Genomic DNA, 22,496 nt, shown 5'->3' on the forward strand with positions numbered 1-22,496 from the left:
CTGGGAACAAGGTATCCGTAGTATTGCTCAGTTCACACGACCGGTTGGCGGGATGGTAATTGATGGAGCAACATGTTTCCGATCTCAGGCATATTCGGGCGCATTCCGTGAAGTCAGCTTGCGATCGCGAATACACGTGGCCGCGAAAGGCATAGTTGTTTTTACCGTACATTGTCCGCCTCTCGTTCAGGCTCAGTGACACGTTGTGACAGGGGTCGAAATCGGGATCCTGACCCAAGCTTACTGCCATCAGACACCAGACAACTACCACAAATAAGACATTGGCCACACGGTGCTTCATGATCATGAGCTGCTTACTTCGCCTTCTCCGCCTCCGAGCCGGGCTTATCAAATTCCCACCAAGAGAATTGACATGTATAGGCTGACGATGCCAAGTTGGTTTGTAGGGCTCTTGAAACGTCTTGCCAAAACTTGTTGATTACAGTTGGGATGAACAAGCAAAATACCAAACTATGGTAACTTCGGGTGCGGCATGCATGACAGGTCTGAAGACTACTCTCCAAATCAGCCGTCTTTAAATAAAAAAAGCTTCGGTAAGAAGACCCATTGGTCATCTTTTTTTAAATACCTTCCTGAAGTAGGCCGAACTGGGCGTCAATAATTAACTTTAATTGGCTGCTTGGGGTGACCTCAACCAGAATCTCCTTGATTATTAAACTGTTTGGTTAAAAGGTTTTCGGTACTTTTAAGGGAATATTAAAGTGAGCATAAAGGCACTTTATGTACATGCCATCCTCCCCATCAGACCGCTAAGTGTTCGCGTTATTCGATTTGTTCCAGTGGACCGTGTGCGATCGGCGTTAATTATATTATTTGATAATCGGTACCATATGAAAGACAACGTCATGCTTGGGAAAAAAAATGATATGTAGGTTTGGAGCAATCTGTTTCAGGCTCCGTTGGGCTTCGATGCACTGGACCTCCGCGGCAGATTCTGCATACTACTACCTTCGGATAGTTTTTTCGCGTTTAAAACAGTATATTGTTTCAGTCATTTTCTTTTTTAGGTTTATAGTTTGACGCTTTCCCATGAAATTACATGTCCCAATGTTACACATCATGACAAATCACTGGACGAAATTTCGAGCCAATGTCTGGAAATTGTTGAGTTATTTCCCAAACAACGAAATTGTTCTTTCTGTTCAATCGTGAGGCATTCTTGTTGAAATTATTTTAAGAATTCACGTGGCGCAAGGACTAAACCACTGGGCCCAAGCAGTATTGTCAGGAACAGTCGAGATGAAAAGGCACGCATTCGTAGCATGATTGTTGATCTTACGTAATCAAGCTATGTGAAGTAAAGCTGAGAAAATGAAACCATGGATTCGTCATTGCGTTTCATCCCCCTTGACATGAAACAGAGTGAGTTCGAACGATGGGTCTGTATCTGCATCATTTATACAGTCGGCAAAGCATCCCGGGGGAATCATCACACCAAGTTAGAGAGAAGACAATCAGAAGAAATTACAGTTTTAGAGGTGGGGACAGGCCCAGAAGAATATTCTGGAGAAAACCCACGGAATCAGGTAGCGACTGAAAACCCAATCCACATGACTCACCACTGTGACGACCTGGTTGTTTTAATCGGATCAATTTTCGCGGTTGCGATCTCATATCAGGAGCGAAAGATCTGATCAGGCTTCTTACGGAATAACGCTAGGATCATCCTAGCTACTTTACGGAATAACATTCGACGTTGTGGATACATAATGTGATATTAGCCAGTCTATCAGCAGAAACGGCACACAGCGATATGGAATCATACCGGAATCAGATGTGACGTTGGTATCACCAAAAAGGTAGGCCTATAATATCAGCTTCGTTTAACATCCAAATGATCTAATCCATTCTAATTTGACAATTTCTTTATAAACCAAACCCGTGACGTACAGTTACAATCCCCTCGGTTATTACAAAATTAAAGTTATCTCAAATACACGGAAAAGGGTATATTCTTTTCGGTGTTCCCCTAATGTTCCTTATCTGAAACGTTCCACGTGCTTTTTCCGAGTTCTCCTTGAAAATGTTTTTTTTTCGGGGGGGGGGGGATTTGCTTAGTTTCCTAGAAATATACACGTTCTTCAAGTTTGAATGAGACACCGAACGAAAACAAAATACCCGACGTTTAGTTATTGAATTTCTTCTGGACAAAATCGACAGGCCTTTGTGTGCAAAATGAAATGCCTTGCTATAAAAATGCCTTGCTATTAAATCATTTATCAGAGCAGACTGGTATTAATTTGTAATGAACTTTTATTTGCTCGCAAGTTCCAAAAATGAACCGTTTACCTTGCTTTCAATTTAATATGGCCGACTCATGAATAAATACAGTATACTGCAAAGGCTTCCATTGCCAATACGTGGAGATTAGTGATAGGACCAAAAAATGTTGGGCCCCCCAAAAAAAATTTGTTCTGGATCCGCCCTTGATAGCATTTATAGAATTATTAGAGCCCGGTCACAGGCTCAGCTTCTCATACAGGATCGATTTATGTAAGCCTTACAAGTTACCCTTCATCAAGGCCAGGACGGCAGAGGGCGCTATTAACAGTTTGAATCAAATCCAGTCTTTGAACCTAACTTTGAAGCTCAGGCCAATTTTTTTTTCTTTAGCATAATAATCAACATCTCACGCGTGCTGTATTCATGAATAATTAATTTGAATGCTAGTTTGGGCAGCAGATTTTAGATGGCGCTCTTTCAAAGCAAAAGGAGCTGAAAAGTGGTGTCGACTGTGAAGGCTGATCCATTTCTTGGGGTGGGGGTGGGGGTGGGGGGTTAGTTGAGAATTGTCCAAGGCACTTGCGCGTGCCAAAGATACAGGCATTGATGCCTTTCTCCTATATTTGGGGGGAACTTTTAGAAACTATATGGATTGTGGGTGGATTGGACTCATATTTTGGAAATATTTCAGGTAGTCGATTTTTAGGAAAATCATTGGACCACTCAAATTTTGATTTGCTTTTTTTGAACACCAAGGAGTTTGATTCCCCCTCACTGGGTATTGTAAAAACGATGTTTGATGTTTTCTCTCCCACCATGACAGACAACTTAAAGGAAGACACAACAAACATGAAGACTACTTAATATTAAGAATCATCAACTGTTTAATGACCTAAAAAATCAGGGTGGAAGTAAAAATGGAGATGATGAAAACCTAAAATTTCAAATTGACAGTTGTGCCTGATCTTTTCTTTTATGTTCAGTTCATGAGAATTGTTACTATACATCAGTTTATTACTGAAGTGCACCATCATTTGCAAGCAAGAAGACTTTCTTTATATTGCATGTGCTTGACCCATTTCGCTGCTTTAGAACCTATCCTTCAGTCTTTGTTGATATGATCCACTCAAGAATATTAACTACCCTCCAAATCTGCTGGCTGAATAGCGGAAAATCCTCAGAAATGTGCAGCAAGCAACTGTCCAGTCCCTCACCCACTTCCATTAATGCCCTCTTCATGTGATCACCCCTGTTGTGCACCGATGGTGCAGTCCTGGATAAAAGCAGGATATCTTCCATCATAGACAGCAGGAAGAAGCTATTCTCGTACAGGGTAGGATCAAAGCTGGTGGTATTGATGGAGCAACGAAGCATAGCAGCTGCAGCTTGGATGTGAGGGAGAATTCTTTGGAGGATAAGAGGGGCAAGGATCGTTGAAGTTGCCAAGGAGACGACCAGGCAGCAGAGCTGACGCTGGGTCAAATGCTGATGGAGAAATCAGACGAGAAAATCAGGAATGAAAATGTCTTTAAATATGAATTGATATAATGAAACATTTATAAAGTGCACATAAACGCAATCCTTATATAAAAACTTCATCATTTCAAGTTGAATAAAACTGTTGTGAAGATTTTTTGCATCTTGATGAGAAATAACAAAAATCTGGAATATGCATGTACTATGCAGAAGTATCATCTAGCAAGCACTCGTTGCATGCGAAAAGCTTTCAGACTTTGTCAATAGAGGGCGCTGTTTCTTATATTTTTTTTTCACGCAGATTTTTTTGCATTTTTATCCCACATTTTCTCATTCCCACAAGAAACTGTGGATAGGCGAACACATTTTTTTTTGGATAGGCTACATCATAATCTACATGTCCTAGTGGAAGTTGGAAATTTACATAAAATTTGGCTAACCAGATCACCTACATTATCTTGAAAACTAAAGCGTTGTTGGCCTCTCGTCCCACGAACTTTACATTAAGTTAAACATGACTTATTATCCTGATTAAAGCAATCCAGATAAATGAAGAATATTTACAAATGAGCCCATTACTAACATCATTGAGGCGCTTGTTATGCAACATCAACTCTAGTAGTTTCTCCACAAGTTCCAAGGCTCCTTGGACAATCTCCCGACGAATCTCCTCCTCAGTACAATGCTCAAGGGTCTTGACGACCCCTCTCACAGCATCATTCATCAGTTTCCATGGCAACCCATCATCGTGCAAATGGCTGGATGCGTAACTCCCAAGGTACTCCAAGGCACGGAGAGCAGAATCCTTCACCGTACGCAATGCATCCACGGGTAGGGAATCATACTCCGTTGATTCAGGGAGCGATTTCAGTCTGATCATGCTGTGTAGGAATTGAGTGCTTGACCGGAGATGATTTTCAAGATTGTTCTGAGATGGTTGCTCATTCGGTATGGAGGATGGGGGCGTTGGGAAAGCAAAGTCAGGACAAGCTGCTGAAGATTGCAACGCCACGTTCCCTTGGTTAGATTCTTTCTCATCCATGTCCCATTCCATATCATCTTGCTCTTGATCTTGTCTCGCCTCTCTCAGCCGAGCTGTAGCCAACTCCTGTCTCGTCCTCAGTAACTCCGCCTCAAGCTTGCGAGCTTGGTCCTTCCAGTCCGACTCGTTTTTCCTTTATGAATTAAAATACGATTGAAAATCACAAGATATGCTTTCACAGGACATAATTGTTGACTTAACAGATTAAACACTATTTAATTATTTCTCATCTAAGGTAACTGCATTAGAAAATGTGTGAGGGCGCTGTTCATTTGTTGACCCTTTTTCTGAATAGGAAATTGTGATTGACCTTTTCATTTTTTTTTGCATATTTATACTGTTCTATTTAACTTCAAATATCAGAATTTTTGAAATCATGATTGCCGTCTACCATAAATTTATTGAAATTTAAGCATGAATAAAAGATTTGGAGAAAATGTAGTTTTTTAGCACTTTCTACCATATTTTTGCAGTCTATTTTGTATGCAAAATTATGATTACACCTAGTCCGAAAATTTGGGACTCTCAATACTGTGTATGAGAGTCCCAAAACTTAAGGTATCCATATCATGCAAAAGTTTGTGCTGCATAATAAAACCAGTGTGAATCAAATTTGCAAGCTTCTTACTCACTACAGTTTCCTCAATAATCCCCGAAACTTCTGCCTCGCAAAGTTGCTGTTGTGAGCATTGCATCACCAAAAATTCAGCTTTTAAATCTAATTTTGCAGAGAGTTATCGAAATCCAAACGTGAGACATCACGTTGATGTGTACTGCAATGCATTGTGCAAAAAAACTCCCTAGCTAGAACATTTTCATCTTGTAGATAAAGCAGCGCCCTCTTGTTGATCTGAGTGAATGTAGAATATTTCATTTTTTAACAGAGGGCGCTGTGTTCATTTGGCTATCAATTAAAAAACAAGTAAGCTGCAGGGCACTTCCTACACCTACCCAGAATACATTGGGAATCACACACCCATTTCCAGAGCATGGAGATTGACATGGATGGTTTTTGAACTGCCAAAAACTTGCCTTAAAATTGGATTTAAGGTCTCAAATTTCGCAGATGACATGCTTGCAACTTTATCATTTTGATGTATGTGTTGTGTGGGCATTAATTAGCCTAATGGTGAGTAAAAAAACGTCAGTAGTAATTTTGCACGTTTTTATGCACTCACGGTCCCAGTCTGGATTACACCTTACTCTGCATTTAATGTACACATTTCAGTGTCTCAACAAATCTCTGCTTTAAATCCATTTTTCTTTGGTAGTGCAGATTCCGACGAAATCCACACTCGTAATAAAACGTTTCCTTAATTTTGTTTTTACAAAACTACATGTACATCAAAAACAAATGTAAAAAATATATTCAAAAAACCTTAATTAGCCTGCCTACCTTAGGCTCTGCCCAAGGCTCTGTGCATATTCCTTTGCTGTCACATGACTTGCTTTACAGCGGATGACAGCAGTGGCTACTGCTAACTTGAGCCTGTTGATGGAGGCTACATGTACATCAGACGGCGGTTGGTCAGACATTTTGGTCAAGTGTTGATCACTACATGTTGAAATGTGTTCGAAATGCTGTACAACAAAATGAATACATGCCAGGTTCAACTTTTGTCTGTAAGTTTTTAGGTCATTTTTAAATTTTACTTTGGCCAATGCATTAGTTCGTAAGTACCTACCCCTAGAGAAGACAAATGTTGTTTTATCCTTAGTGTGGACTGGATACTTACTGAACTGGAAAGCGCAAAAAAGGATCAAATATTGGCCTTACAGTTACATCACTACATTATCACACTGATCACAACGTCACGAGTTACAGAAATGTTTACAAAATTTGCCGGGCAAATGAACGAGCGCCCTCTTTTGACCGAAAACCAAAGTGCGTGTTGGGCGTTCGCATTTTCAAACTAGTCATATTGAAGTAAACATTGGTCTTCGAAACGCAAGTTTAAAAAACAAAAATGTGTTATTTTGTTTACAGATTTCATTTCATTAAATAGTTACAAATGTTTCTAGCCTTATTTCTGGAGTCATTTTGTGAAACGTAATGTTTTCATTTAGTGATTCATAATTGAACACCCCTTCAAACAAGTGTTGTGATCTTGTGACCTAGTTTCTCATATTGACAGAATTTTCTCCGTCTGGGGCGTGCATGAGATTTTTTGACAGCTCATATTTGCTTATTTCGTCCCGGCATATGTCTCAGCTTTTGCCCAGAAATGTAAGTAAATTATGTAAAATTTTCGTCAGATATTGCATATTAGAAGTTGTTGTCTTCTGGAGCTGCTTTTCAGGTTTTTCGAGACGGAAACCCTTCCTGTTCTTACGGCCTTTCGCCGTTTATGTACATAATGTACGTAGGCTAGGCCGGATGGCAACAGCATCAGCAAGGGCGGATCCAGAACAACATTTTTTTTGGGGGGGGGGGGGGTGAGGGTGGGGCAAGAGTACCGATACTTCAGGCACCCTTGTCCCTTTTTAGCACTATAATTTTGGCGATCGTGAAGTGTAGGGCCCCTGTTTTGTTTTGATCAAATTAGAATTTTTTTTTTTAGAGTCGCATAACAAATGTTTTTAAATTTTATTTACCGCCTTCCGTGCGACTTCCACCCTCATAGTCATACGCATGTGCACTAACTTGTAGGCGCAGTCGCCTATCCAATGACCGAGCGTGTTTTCGCGACAGTTACCAGAAACATGTTTTCGGCTTTTGCCATTGGTTAAGCGTTTTCGCGACTTCGGTCGGCTGGAGTGACTGTTCCAACCAAAACTAAACAAATGAGGGCGCTAGCGATTCGGTGAGAAACTGATGAAAAGAGACTACAAAAAGTACAAGGCTAACGTTGCTTTAAAGTTTATTTTCCTGATTACATCGGTCAGCATCACATATGGAATTCCTGAACCCCCCGGATCAATAGATAAGGATTCATAGAGTACATGTATGTAGGCGTGAAACAAGCTTCTATAACGAGGTAAAACGTAACAAAAAGTAGGTCAAAATTTTGGATGGTATTATGTAGAGATTTCTCATCCTGGACGTCAGTCGTAATGCAATGGAGACTTCGTCCAACCTGGGCTATGGCCTGGCCCTGCATTCTATAGTTACTCCGCTATGGGATTGGAAATCCAGTGTTGATAGGCGAATTGTTTGCACTCAGAAATTCACTGCTAAAAAATGTCAAACATTTACGTTTAATGTGTCTGCGTACACATTGTCTGCAAACACACAGACACACAGCTTCAGCGTGTTAGTGCCAGTGGTGTCGAAATATATGCACTCGCAATTTGTGCAAAGTGAATCCAGTGTCTGTGGCTGGTTTACTCTCAGCAACATGTGTTCCGAACCATTTTATGTTCCCAGATGGAGAACTGATCTGAACTCCCTAAAAACGACAAAAAAATGACCAAACAAAAATTAAGGAAAACCGACCCGAAACTGAACCATAATACATGTATTGCAAACCGAAATTTATATTATAACAGGATACATGAAATGTCTTCATGAAACGATGACAAAGACTAAAGTAGAAATTTCAAGGATTTGTGAAATGATCCCAAGCAAAAACAACAAGATCCCCCTACACAGTCTAAACAAAGTACGGTTTGCAAGACCCAACATTTATTGAATTGCTTTACGTTCATGAGCTTGGGATCGTCTGTGAATTACATTTGTTCATTGAAGCGTTAAGGACCTGCCTACAGATGTGTCTGCCTGACAAGGCTGGAACTCTCAGGATTTGTGCACGGGCCATTTCATTAAAGAGGTGCTGACATATCCAATTGAAGAAAGAAAATTGTGTTACTGGCAAAATAAAAATAGTACAATTTACTGGCACATCTTTATGATTTGGTGTTTATATTAAATTACTTTTAATGTGTGTTAACAATACCAAACATACTTGTTCATTTATGCTTTGGAAAATCTTGTTGAAATGATGTACATGTACATATTGATGTGGTGTGGTCATGAATACACATGTACATGTACAATGTATGTTTTATTAAAAAACCCTACATTGTAACTCCCCAGGCATTTAGGATGCAACCTCAATCCTGCAAAATCCTCAAACTGTACCATTTAAAAATAAATTACATGTGTACATACAGTCTCAGTCCTGCAAAATCCTCCGTTATTTCTTGAATGTGGTCCTTGGAGGGGTGACCACTGCCTCAATTCTGCAAAATCCTCCAGCAATCACTGTCAATATGTTGAGGCAATGCCAGTGACATCCTGGAGCAGTGTGGAGGATTTCAAGTATAATCTAGGCCTAAATTTATGCATGGCTGAGCATAAACAACACAAGGTCCGGCCTAAGATATGTAAGACCTACATGTACCATATAATTAGACACAGAACATCCTCCAAAATCAACCAATTTTTGCCATTATACACAGTGCATCCTCCAAAATCAACCACAGAATTTTTGCCACACAGCCTCACAGCAAAATCCTCCAAATCCTCCATTTAGCACCTTAGAGGATTTTTGGAGGATTTGGGAAGGTTACGGTTTTAATTGTCAAATGTATGGTAGTTTTTTTTCTAAAAATAAAATAAAGTAAATAAATTGATTTACTTTTATGTTTGTGTAGTTTTGCAGCTTTATTTCCTTGATAAAAAAATTCTACATTGCAGTTTCAGAAACAATTTTTATTTTTTGCAATCTAAAGATGACTCTGCCTGCAGTACTTCTGTCCAGTTCAACTTATTTTTATTAGCATGCCATATCTCCTGAGGACATTGCACCATTTTACAGATTACGTTTACACCTTCATTGTACACTAACTGTAAATGACTCATCTGGGATCGGGATTCACCTTTGACCTTTAAAATTAAGTGCATACAGTACCCAGCGCTATGATATGTCATACATTGGACATCCACAAATTCAACATTTAATTTAAAAACATATTTTGCATTCTGTAAGTGTTAAGTCAGCTAAAACTGTCCCACTACAGTTAAATTTATATCAGCAGTTCTGTACACAAAAAAATTCTTATTAATTTAAAAGCCACTTTGAAAAGGAAAAATGTCCATTAATATTGATTGGTGTGAAAATTCTAACTGTGTCATTCATTCCCTTTGGGCATATTCCACTTGAGGAATCACTCAAATTGAATTGTAGGCCTACCGGTAAAAATGTACAGGCTGATAATATTTCAGCCACGTTTCTGAGTCTTGCAGTGTGGTATTACTTACACATGTACATTACATTTCAACTTTCTTCAAAAATGATTTCCTCTACGTAACACAAAATGTCTTTATTTTACTGGACATGCTGGAAGGGAAAAGAGCTTGTTGGCACAGCAGGGGCTGCAGGAACTGCTGTATATTAATATGCAAAGCATCCTGGAGGGACGGTGTACGTACTCGTATGAGTAATGAGTGAATTCGTCCCCGTCACATCGGATAAATCATATTTTGCAGCGAGGTTTGGCTGTGCACACAGCCTGTGGTGAAAACGGGGCTCTTTCCCCAGATTTCAGGGAACTGTCTGCAGAGCACAGAATCTGGCTCCTTCCCTCCCCCTTTAAAAAAAACAAACAAACAAATTTACAAACAGCTAGCCAAAGTGTCATTTTGTCATGCAAGCGGTCTCCCACCGACTTCTAAAATTATTATTATGCAGCACTAGCTAGGGCTGTCCAGTTTCGAATAATTTAGTATTCGATTACTCAAAACTGCGTTTGATCGAATATTCGGATATTCAAAACTGCCAGCTGCAGTTCTGTGTGCTGCGTCGGTAAAAAGCTGCACGAAGAGCATGCTAGTAAAAATTGGCGTGTGGGGACAATATGGGCTGCTGGAGTGTTTTACAGCAAGTATTTTATAATTGTAAAAGGGCTTTAACCTGCTAAAAGGATGTAAACAATGAACCGTCCTCGACAAAAACATTACCGTCGACAAAGAGTGACACCTGACAAAGTGCCATGCTTTTGCAATAAAATAACATCACAGTCGTGTGTATATTTGCGCATAGTTTTATGTTTGTTTTCGAATATTCAAACCAGCAGAAAGCTATTTGGATATTCGGGTGATGATCAAGTATTCAAGTATTCGATATAGTATTCAAGTATTCGATATTGGACAGCACTATAGTGCACAGATTTGTCCGGCAAGTGTTCTCTCTTGGAAGATCCTTGAAATTTAGGCCAGGGCCTTGTATGTATTCCTAGTAATGAGTTTAAGATGGATTTCTCATGTCTTCTAATCTCCAGATGCTGTGAGGTACAGTTCACTTCATGGGCGGCTGATGGGTGTCGCATCAGAGTAAGAACAGTTGAAGTACCGTCGTATGTTTCCCGCTTTGTCAGACTAAGTGATCATCATGGTGCTAGAGTCCATCATTGCCAGTCTGCTGAACAAGTATCTCGGCAAATATGTGCAGAACTTGGACAGCGAAAACCTCAACCTGGGCATCTTCAGTGGTAATGTATCCAGTACTTGGCTTGTTTTCTTCTGTTCTTCCAAACTGTATTTCGTCGGTTTACAGAACATGTAAATTTACTTTAGGCGACACACAGGCATGCAACTTTTCCTCGGATCTGCTGATATACTCGTTTTTTTCTTCTCATGAATGCCATTTCCAATTGAAAAAATATTGTACAAAGTCTTGTGTAGTTCGGAGTTTCCTCGTTTTTTCTAAATTCCCAGTTGCATGCCTGACAGAGACAGTGAATGAAGATTTGAGTCTCAAAATTGTAGGAACATTTGTATTTTTGTCGATTCAGGGAACAACAATACTACAGATCTGGAGCAGATTATTAACCTAACCACCCTGAATCCATCAAAATCCACACCCCTGTTTTGGCGGATTCAGGATACATCCATATTAAAAACGGGGATTTTGATGGATTCAGGATTGTAAGCCTAGTGGTACTGTAGGATTTTGATGGATTTAGGATACCTCCATAATGAGCAGTCACCAAAACCAATTTTTTTGTGCATGACACAATACCTGGTAGATGGATTTTGGCGGATTCAGGATACTTTCTAGTAAAAGTGCTCAAGGGGCTAGGGTTAAAAAAAACTAACTAGTCAAAATCTAGCTCCGATGCTTTGCTCACTAAACTACATACATGTTCATCAGTCTATTAGGAACAGAATTTGGAGAAGAGCCTAGTTGTTAGTACAAGAACCATTTCCAGTACAGTTTAAAGTTTGAATTTTACCATGGAGGTATCAAGTATCACACAGAAATATGCTTTCACAAAATATTGTCTCTGCATTTTACAATCTGGCCATTCTTTTATTTAAAATGCAGTGTGGTGTCATAGGAATATTAAATTAAAAATAAATTTAAGGGACAAGTGAAACATACATAATACAACAATGTATGATACATTATTTAGTACAGCTGTGCATAAAATATAGGGTCATTATTCCACTGAAACCCACAGAGTGGTTCCATTGGCAGTAATCATGTTAATGAGCAGCAGACCTGGATGCCTTGAAGGTCAGCCATTGTTCAGGCCACGTACATACCGTAGGATCACGGTCTGTAAGTCACTCAGTCAGTGAAGTAATCCCGTAAGCTTTCAAATGAAAAGAAGATGTAAGGAGATTTCTGCATGCATAATTTATACCGGCTTCAACTACATGCATGTAAGTCTTTAAGTGCATAATAATTCTTGTGCTTAAAAAAATCATAATTCCTTTCTTTTTAGGCATTGGAATGGGGTAACCAGTAAGTGTATTTTAATACTGATATATAATTAAATTGTAGTCCTAGTGTGTCAAATGAGGGGTAAGATTTTTTACAGAAGATGTAACGTCTGAAACACCATTTTCAATTGCACCATTCCATGAAATAGTCAAGACAGTTCGGATTATATAACCGACATACAGATCCTTGTCATTTGATTGGTGGAACTATCACATCACGTGACATTCATTATTGCTCCCGTTCACGCCGTGGCTAAAAAAAATCTGCCCATGGGGAATGGGAAATACTATTCAACAGTTAGAACAGTTTGGTTGACAAAATTCCGTTAACATTTGGCTGTTCAGCAAGACGTCACTCACATAAACGAAAGTTGTAGGATTTTCATTAAGCTAGTTTATGGAAGATCAATCTCTAGAGGTCCATGCTACAAAAAAATATGAAAACTGTTTTCCAGTTCTGTATCTTTACAAAATTTGAGGCTGTCAAAGTGCCATTAAGCTTTATGGATGTTAAAAAAAAACCAGGGCCATAATACCCCGATCAATCAGCATAAAAAAAATTACCCCCCCCAAAAAAAGTTCCGACCTACACATGTACCGACCCTATTTTTGAAAGGCATGTAATCGGAAGCAGAACTACTTGGTACATGTATTTTCTTTTCTTTTTTGCAGTAATATACATGTAGAATAATTTGAATGATGTTTATTCTTGGGCTTAGCTCGCTAGCAGACAGTTTTTTGGCCTACCGTATTCACTGGGTGACACCCATACATACATATGTATGATATGTATACATGTATACATGTACATACTTCTGACCTGTTTCCACTTATGACAATTCCTCCATTGCTGTGTTACATTGCATCCATCCAATACACACATTCATACTGCTCCTGGATCTACACTGCATGCAAATCAATACAGCCGGTGGATTCGCTGGCTATCTTGCTAATCAAGTGGACAACTCAAGCTGCTGCAGACCCACAATATTGACTTGTGTGCATTCAGTCTTATTAGAATACTCTGTGTAAATGATATACTACACTGTACTGCAATGCAAATGATGACAAATCATCAGCTTATGTACGTACAGTACCGGTACATGTTTGTAATTTATAAAACAATGTACCCCTGATAATTGTTGCAGAAAATTCAAGTTGGTCACAGGAAATATTTTTCATGTCCTAAGGTCATTAGGCCTATTGAATCATAAATCAAATGTTAATGTTGTTTAAATAGATCTGTCTAAATGTTATATTGTATGGTATCATATTCTCAAATTTACTAAAGTAGATACATTTGTAGACATTTCTTGATGGCAGGGAATACAAGGTACATGTACCTCATTTCTATACAAATTCATGGAAAATTGGAATATTTGTTGATGTAACAAATTCTTGGGCTCAGTACAAATGTTCATTTTTTTTACCATTTTGTTGTGTGTGGATTGATTTGATGCAGCACTACTGTACCTGCTGCAACATAATCTATAGATTTTTAATCCCACCAGCTGATACTTAATATATTAACCCTAACCCCTTGGGCACCGTATCTTTACTAGAAAATATCCTAAATCTGCCAAAATCCACCATTTACGTCACACCAAAAATGTTGGTGTTGGTTACTGCTCATTAATGGAGGTATTCTGAATCCATCAAAATCCTAGGCTTACAATCCTGAGTCCATCCAAATGACCCAGTTTTCAATATAGAGGGATCCTCAATCCGCCCAAATTCTCCAAAACAGGGGTGTGGATTTTGATGGGTTCAGGGAGGTTAAAGGGTTAAATTTATGCAGTGTTACGCTAATCGGCTGGTGTACGGTATTTGCCAAAGTACATTGTACACTGAAATAAAATATTCATGAGCGGATAAGCGTTCACGCACATATGCCCACAGTGCAGCTCATCTTGATTGCTTGCGGACACCTTTGAAATTAAAAGCACTCTGCACTGGACTCAAGTCTCATTTGACTACATGTGTACAGTTGTAGACTGTGCGTTTTTTTTATGTCCATGAATAAACAAAAATGCAGGGATAAAAAAATGATGCAGGCCACCTGTGTCACACAGTGTACAATAACACTTACATGAACATGACTGTCTTGCTGTTGTTTAAACTCATCCGTATTATTTTTATTTGAACCAGCTCTTACAACCAGTGACGCACCCAGGATTTGGCTGGGGGGGCTCACAATTTTTTTTTTTCCAAAATTTGTTAGAAGTTAAAAAAAAAAATTGAACAAATTTGCCAAAACTGTTTGGCCGCAGAAAGGTTTTTTTTTTTTTTTTTGGGGGGGGGGGACTATTTTGATGTTGATGGCGTCACTTACACCCCTATTATACTGCTCGAAAATAGGCCACTTACATCACCAAGGTCAAATCGTTGGACTAAAAAAAAAAATTACAAAAAACCTAAACGGTGACGCCGACTGGCTATTTTTCAGAGCGTACTGCGCGTGTATTTCGAAGTCTGCGCACTCCATTTCCTATAACGTCAAGTATCTCCTATAATCTCAAGTAACGTTAAAAAAATGTTTTAAGACGGCGCGATGCCTTTTCGATTTGGATTCCGGAAGTCCAGGTTTACGCCCCCTAAAACATGTATTCTGGGTAAAGAATTGAAAGAAAAATACATTTGTAGTGTGTCACTTACCGGTATTTACTTGAAAGCGAATGACTTGTGATTTATTTGTGTTGTAAAGGGACGACGGATGTACGTACATGTACATTTAATATAAATCCTTAAATAAATAACATCACGTCGAAATCTCATGATGCTCATGTTTGAAATGATCAAAAAAACTTAAAACGCAGTGTATCGCTTTAACTAATGACTTAAATATTATTCATGCTGCCTTCCTATTTTTGACCAAAAATACAGATGAAGGCAAAATAATGAGAAAAAAAATGCCGTATATAACGTTAATGTGCAATTTGGGCCAATGTAAACAGCCAGATTCAGATTCAGCACTATCGAATTAGTAAAGTTGACCTGATTGCAAGCTGACACCAAAAAGTTAAGATGAACCTCAACTTCTAGACCTGAAATACAGATTTTGGCCCATGGCCTTAAATCCATTCATTTCAGAAAATTACAGCAATTTTAGCAAATGTTGCATGCGATGTACCGGTACATGTACATTTGTACAGTATATACTAAAACTCACGTAGCATGTATACATGTACATGTGAGAAATTGACTCTGATGAAAAATATAAATACAGAGGTAGTGATGTGTGATGAAGGACCATTATTTTCCTATTTGCCGTTTTTCAAATATTGCGTGTAATATTTTTTTCATGTCTGGTATAAATTACCATAATTTGGACTTTGCAATTGTCTAAATTTGCTGACAGATGGTAGCATACAGAATGCAGGTGTACTGTACAGTACCTGTGTACATGTACATGTATGCATGTCATGCGTGCAGTCACCGCGTGCCTGGCCAAATCGTTGTAAATGTCAAACATCGCGTACAAGCGCAGGCAATTTGCATGAAGTGATTGTTCATTTGAAACAGGTTTCCATATGGATCCAATCCAGGGTCCGTTGAGTGAAAGCAATCCGGGAATGGAAGGGGTAATATTACCTACACTACTGCCTTGATCCTGATTATGAGTATCAATCATGAGGTGTTGGAAAAACTATCAATGGAGTTTGAATTGTGAAATGATGGGATTGGAGCCATTGACTGCAGGGCATATCCACACTAACGGGGTACAATTGACTGCAAATTTGGGATCTGACATGTTTGAGAGGGGGACACTCAAGCATATTCTACAATGTATATACTGGCATGACTTAACATGCACGTGTAATAAAATCCAGTAAAATTAAGACACAATCCAGATATAAAATCCAGTTCCATAATGTACATGTATGTACATATACTTTGCAATTCTTTTAGCGTGTAACACACACAACTGTGTGGTCCAGCGTAATAACTTGTTCAAGTAAATTGCAGAGTGCTGCATGTCATTAGCACGGATGATTACTTCACATACGACTTGACATTAAACTTTGAAGAAGATGGAGGATGATGGTCATCCATGCAAGAGATGATAGATTCAACTCCTGATGTGCAATCGGCAATAAGCAGTTTCACGTTAATATATGCCATCTTTTTTATCTTTTAAAAAAAAAGAAAAAAAAAAAGCCCAAAATAATAAATTTTATTTGGCATCTTTGTCTGTTACATCTAGCCCATATGAAATCGGTATGTCATTTCCTGAGTCCAAGTGGCGGCCATTTTAAGAAAAAGCTGGCATGCAGCCATCTTGAAAAAAAGCCCGGCCGATCGTTTTGGAAAATGGGTCAGACAGCCGTTTTGGGGAAAAAAGGTCCGCCTTCTTTTTTTTCTTTCAAAAAGGCAGGACGCTATTTAAATACTTTTTTTTTTAAAATTTATTTGGCCTTACCCTTCTCGGCTTGATGCAGTTCAATCTGTGATTGCCACATTTTGTCTTAAAAAACAAATAATAAAAAACTGTTTATCGATAACAAGGCTGGCATATATGTTTATAAAGGGAACCCCCCCCCCCCCAAAAAAAATTCAATCATAAATCTCCCTGATATTTAACGGTACACTTGTTTTGGACTCCTGAGCTGTCATTAATATTGAAGGCTTACATTTGCCTGGTAGCTTTCATGCTCATTATGTGCACCTTAAAATGAGCAAAACAATCTCTTTTTTAGTGGGCCCGTATGTAACCTACGGTACACATACGTACAAAATTGCACATTATTCCAAGATTTCAAGTGAAGTTTGGAAAGGTACTGGTACATATACAATGTAGTCTGTGGACATTATGTTTTGAAATCGTATCCAAAAACACAAATATGTTATTTTTGTGTTTTATTATTTGGTACTATAAACATTACCCCTGGAATCTTTTAATGGTTAATTCTTTTAATATAAGACACGTACATGTAGCCTTTCCCGTACATGTAAGACAACATCTTTTTGATTAAAATGATTTCCCTTAAACCAAGAAAGCAACATGCGATGTGCAATTGCACTATAATTTATAAATTCATTTTGTGTGTGTCCAGTATACTTTGTGGCATCACATATTAATTAAGGAGTGTTTAATGTAAACTGATTCTTTACATGGGGTTAGGCATACCACCATAATCAGAGTCCAACAGTTTCGGTGTTGAGTTTACCATATGGTGTTGGATTTTGCAAGAGTGAGGAAGGCTCCTGGTAAATCACTCAAGGAGGTTAGGGTAAAAGATGATACATGTATAATAATTATAACAATAATAACTAAACATGTGTTAAAAAAATCACTTGGCTTTTAATCATTTGCATATTTCCCGAATTTTTAATCAACAGGCAGCTTGGAGCTGACCGATCTGGAGCTCAAGCCAGAGGCTCTGGTAAGTTCTACGTCTGTCAAGTGTTTGTGGCCCAGTATTTGTGTGTTCAGACGTGACGTACATTTCGACAGCTCTGCACAACTGCCCTGTTTTTCCTCAAAATCAAAGCCTGTGAAATTCTCGGGTTGACATTGATATGTTATTGTAAGATTGCCAGCAATCCCAAGAGTTCTCTGCGTAAAGCAGCTAAGCTTTTTGAGAAAAACAATTGTATTGCAAAGAAATGCAACAATGTTATTTACATGTAAATGTCACACTGGTGAAGATGTACGCAGATGGGGATTATACGCATGAAAAAAAAAATGGCATTTAGAAATGTCATTTGGTAATTCTTCTGTGTACTGTATTAGCAGAAGGGAAACTTAGCACCACAAATGGAACAAATTGTAGATCACTTTGAAAATTGAATTTAGTTGTACATATTTGTTAGGGCACTTTAAGTGCTCTACAAAAGTGTACAATGATGAGATGTAGCAGAGTTTGATTCAAGTTGATTGATTCCTTTTTCTCTTCAGTATGAGCTTAACCTTCCTATCGAGGTCAAGGCAGGATACATAGGTGAGTACATGACATTGACGTCCGCTTGCATCAAATCTGCATCCTAAAAAAATGGAACTTGTACAGGATACAGTGAAACACCACACTTATAGGATGCTTCAAATTAAGCATATAAACGTGTGTGCATGCATCACACACATTACATGATTTATATGAAAGGTAACCTTTTTTGAAGGAACATCCCCACCAACCACCCCCATGCCCCCCTCCCATCCCTACCCCATGCCCCTCCCATCCCTACCCGCCACCCCAACAACAATATAACTACTTGTGTTTTTGAAGTGACTTGGCATTTGAAGTTAGAAACTGTAACAAACTGATAGGAGAATTTAGCAATGATTCTTCCCTTGCCTTCCACCTTCGACGCCTTTGGTTTGAGCACGTACATGTACATGTAGATTGAGTGTTTCCGCCTCAGTAGTCTCCAGGTTTGCTCATTAATTTATTTTGCTTCCTTTCCCATTGTCATTTTGCCCTGAAAAAAATGCCCGGCTACTTATTGTGGTTAAATTTACTTAAGCCCTTACTCGTTGATGTTGGCAATAATGCCAAAAAACTTCTAAAATCTACTCAAAAAATCAAACGCTGCATATTCTTTATACTGTTGTAAAGTATGATTCTTTAGCCGAGCATAAATTTCAATCAGGGCTCGCGAAATCGGCTGCCCGATTTGTCGAGCCCTGAGCCACTTCAGGTAAAGCAGCCATATACAGTGGGTACATTATTAAGATTTGGCCTTCAGTTTGGTGCAATATTAAAAGTTCTATATTGGGCAACTGAAAATGAAATTTGGGCAACCAGATTTCAAGCACACCTGCCCGAAGGGCAAAGTCCAACATTTAAAAAAAATTTGTGAGGCCTGTTTCACAGAAACAAGATCTTCATTTATATTGTCCTGTTTTGCTGCAGGGAGGATTATCGCTGACATCCAATGGACATCGTTATTCTCTCAACCTCTGGCCGTCAATATTGAAGACGTCTTGATCCTAGCTGGGCCCGTCTATGACAGACCCTACGATGAAGCCCGGGAGAGACAACTACAGAATGCCGTCAAGAGAAAGCTACTAGATGACTTGGATGCAGCCAACAAGAAACACAAAAACAAAAGTAGGTTCAGGATCAAAGTTCACAAATTTGTATCAATTTCACATATGGAAATAAAAAAATGTTGTGCATTTGTGTAGTATGGGAATTGGATACCCGATTGAAAAAAAAAACATCGGTACCCGGGAACCCGTTACAGAAACCCAACCCCAAAATTCCAATCTCGGAAGTTGCTGTTCAGATTGTCCATAAAGGTCTACACAATAATACTACCACATCGGTGCGTCATTGCAGCAAGATACAAGTGTGTACAGTGAGCTCTACAGCTTCACGGTGTCAATTGCATTTTCGCCAATGTTATAAAATTAATCTGTTTTGTCTTTCCTTGCAGTCTGGTTTAATTTAGAAAATTCTCAACCTAATGACATTCACAACCTAATGACATTCACAACCTTTCTTTTTCATTGTCTGAGAAATTACCAAGTAATTTGTAAATTTGGTCACGGCTACTCGATTCCATAATCTGAACTGGTTCCTGACATCAACGGCCAGGTGCTCAGGTACCGGTTGGGATGCACAGCCCTAGATAATTGTCTGTGGGAGTATATATAATGTGTACCCAGGTGCTTGGGACTGCAATATGACAAGGTGTCAAGCTGTCTGCTGAGGAAGTTGTCAGGTCCCACCGTCTATCTGGATCAAGTGTCCTTGTATACCTGCACTTTCACACATTCACATATTAATGTACGTGTATTGTGTCTTGAGTAGGTCAAAGTACAGATACTTACATTGTAAGTGTAATATTGAATACATGTACGATCACATGCATGTTCAATACAATACATGCAGGTACAGTGTATTACATTTTGCACATGTATATGTACATGTACATAACATTTTGCACATGTATATGTACATGTACATAACATTTTGCACATGTATATGTACATGTACATAACATTTTGCACATGTATATGTACATGTACATAACATTTTGCACATGTATATGTACATGTACATAACATTTTGCACATGTATATGTACATGTACATACAGTCAGAGTACACATCATTTAGTGCAATATTGAATGCAATCATGTGAGTGTTATACACCATCCACACCTGTGTCACATAATGAATGCTTTAATTAAATTAAGTACTGAAGATATTGTACTTCATGCATTTTCACAGCTGGAAATGCAGGCTTCATGGTGTATCAAGTGAAAAAAAAATCATATTGTGCATCTGAGGGAATAAATAAAAGACCGCGCTTAGTAAATCTTGTACATGAACTTTCAGTCTGTATCCCTCAGGGATCACTCTTGCAATGTGCTGTCTTAAATCCTTCATCTGCATGTTTGTTAGTAAGTTTTTGAAGGAATAGAAAGACAACTGATGCGAGAAATTCAAATCTGTGAACACACCATATGTGTGTACGTGAAGATACTTCATCAACATTTGAACTTGCAGCATTATGAATGTACAGGAATTGTATGAAACTCCTTAATATTCATCATTAATTCTTTGTAAATCATAAATTTCTTGCAAGAAGTATGTGTCCATTGTACACATACCGTTACTGATAGCTCTGTCAGTAATTTCTCTGTTTCTGTTAACTAGATTTTATCCGTGCACTTTTTTTTCTAAAGGCAAGGAAGAAGAAGCAGAAGATTTGACATTCACCGAGAAATTGACAGCGAACATCATTAACAACATCCAGGTAGATTTATATTTTTAAAGAAAGTCCAGATTTTTCTTGATTGGTCAGAATTTTGCTCTTATTCCTCAGGATGAAGCTGAATTCATAAATACTAAAAGAAAGTTTATTAATTGGGCTTGCATATTCCAGAGTTTGAAAGTGCTTACATGCAGAACTTTATTAAGAAAATTGTCCTGTCATTAGGATTTTCCTTTTTTTGACTCACCCTGTATATTCTTGTTTCAGTTCCATGTCAGGAATGTACATGTCCGATATGAGGACTCCACAACCAGACCTGATGAGCCGTTCGCCTTCGGCTTCACACTCCAACGCCTCTATGCAGAGGTAAGTCATATGAAAACCAAAAAACCTACTGACAATTTGGTCTAGTGGACAAAATCATTGAACTGCAGCACAGTTCTTTGCAAGGTTTGGTTTAGAATCTGACCTTAGTCTAGTTGGGTCATCAGAAAATAGAGTTGATTCTGACAATAAAGTTTTTTTTCACTAAAAAACAGTAACTTTCCTGATCTAAATTTGAGTTCATTCAATGTGCCTGTTTTGCTGTTTGTTTATCTCCAGACAGCAGACGAAACGTGGCATGCGGCTTCTGTGGATGCTGGTGCTACTTTTATGCGCAAGGTAAAGGATCATGGAGTTCTTTTACTGGGAGATTTTTGTGTATTTTAATCCTTGAAGCCAAAATCCATCAATTTTGTCATGCAAAAAATGTTGGTGTCCTGAGTCCATCAGAATCCACCAGTGAGTCCATCAGAATCCACCAGTGTAGTACATACATGTATAACTCGTACACACCAAACATATAGCCAAGGAGTTAAACTGTTGAGATCCTGAATCCATCAAAGTCCCCCAACTGCTCAATATGGAGGTATCATGAATCCATCAAAATCCTGCAGTACCGCTAGGCTTACTGTCCTGAATCCATCAAAATCCCCCAACTTTGATTGTGTGCACCCTTAGGTATACCACCATACTCGGAGTCCAACAGTTTAGGTGTAGAGTTTACCATATGGTGTTGGAATTCGCAAGAGTGAGGAAGGCTCCTTGTAAATCACTCAAGGTGGTTAGGGAACATTTACCTGCAATGATTGGATCAACCTGTGGTAATTCTGAATTGCTTGGCTCCTTAGCTTGCAGAGATGAATGAGTTAGCTGTATATTGGAACCCGGACTGCCAGCAGTTGATGGGCCAGCATCTGACCTCTAACGCATGGAGAGAAATGATGAGGAACTCAGTCACTAGCCACAAGATCAATGGAGAGAGTTTGCAGTTTGGTAAGCTGTCTTCATTACACTCGGTCTCTCTCAAGAGACTGATCCTCTAAGCCCTGGCCTCATGTATGTTCATGCCAATGCATTT

General features: G+C 38.8%; 2 protein-coding genes across 4 annotated transcripts in view; one reads left to right on the forward strand and one right to left on the reverse strand.

Annotated features, from left to right (window-relative positions):
- Window positions 1-3,101: 3,101 nt before the first annotated feature.
- Window positions 3,102-6,636, reverse strand: LOC119730732 (meiosis-specific protein MEI4-like). 3 transcript variants are annotated; one of them, XM_038203752.1, is made up of 4 exons: window positions 6,448-6,558; window positions 6,159-6,343; window positions 4,304-4,895; window positions 3,102-3,729 (listed from the first exon to the last, which is right to left on the reverse strand). In XM_038203752.1, the coding sequence occupies exons 2-4, from the start codon at window positions 6,296-6,298 to the stop codon at window positions 3,340-3,342; spliced, it is 1,122 nt and encodes a 373-aa protein (XP_038059680.1). In that variant the 5' UTR covers window positions 6,299-6,343; window positions 6,448-6,558; the 3' UTR covers window positions 3,102-3,339. The 3 variants fall into 3 exon arrangements, with proteins under 3 accessions (XP_038059680.1, XP_038059681.1, XP_038059682.1); XM_038203753.1 differs by having other exon boundaries at window positions 3,104-3,729; window positions 6,546-6,636; XM_038203754.1 differs by having other exon boundaries at window positions 3,104-3,729; window positions 6,499-6,620.
- A 44-nt stretch (window positions 6,637-6,680) lies between these two features.
- The window catches only part of LOC119730587 (vacuolar protein sorting-associated protein 13C-like), a 32,630-nt gene continuing 16,814 nt past the window's right edge, over window positions 6,681-22,496 (forward strand). The window contains exons 1-9 of the mRNA XM_038203568.1: window positions 6,681-6,989; window positions 10,985-11,194; window positions 17,772-17,815; window positions 18,331-18,373; window positions 19,283-19,480; window positions 21,066-21,136; window positions 21,362-21,460; window positions 21,698-21,757; window positions 22,267-22,411. Of these exons, the coding sequence (XP_038059496.1) occupies window positions 11,095-11,194; window positions 17,772-17,815; window positions 18,331-18,373; window positions 19,283-19,480; window positions 21,066-21,136; window positions 21,362-21,460; window positions 21,698-21,757; window positions 22,267-22,411 (760 nt within the window). The 5' untranslated portion in view covers window positions 6,681-6,989; window positions 10,985-11,094. The remainder of the gene's footprint in view (window positions 6,990-10,984; window positions 11,195-17,771; window positions 17,816-18,330; window positions 18,374-19,282; window positions 19,481-21,065; window positions 21,137-21,361; window positions 21,461-21,697; window positions 21,758-22,266; window positions 22,412-22,496) is intronic.

The sequence above is a fragment of the Patiria miniata genome, unplaced genomic scaffold, assembly GCF_015706575.1.
Source record: "Patiria miniata isolate m_02_andy unplaced genomic scaffold, ASM1570657v1 HiC_scaffold_22, whole genome shotgun sequence".
In the NCBI taxonomy this organism is placed as follows: domain Eukaryota; kingdom Metazoa; phylum Echinodermata; class Asteroidea; order Valvatida; family Asterinidae; genus Patiria; species Patiria miniata.

Bases quoted from the DNA above. Each gene is read 5' to 3' on its own strand.
- LOC119730732 (XM_038203752.1), bottom strand. From the start codon at position 6,298: ATGTCTGACCAACCGCCGTCTGATGTACATGTAGCCTCCATCAACAGG. The intron at 4,896-6,158 runs GTAGGCAGGCTA...TAATTCATAAAG, and splicing joins AGCCTTGGGCAGAGCCTAAG to GAAAAACGAGTCGGACTGGA. The intron at 3,730-4,303 runs GTTAGTAATGGG...TTTCTCCATCAG, and splicing joins ATAACAAGCGCCTCAATGAT to CATTTGACCCAGCGTCAGCT.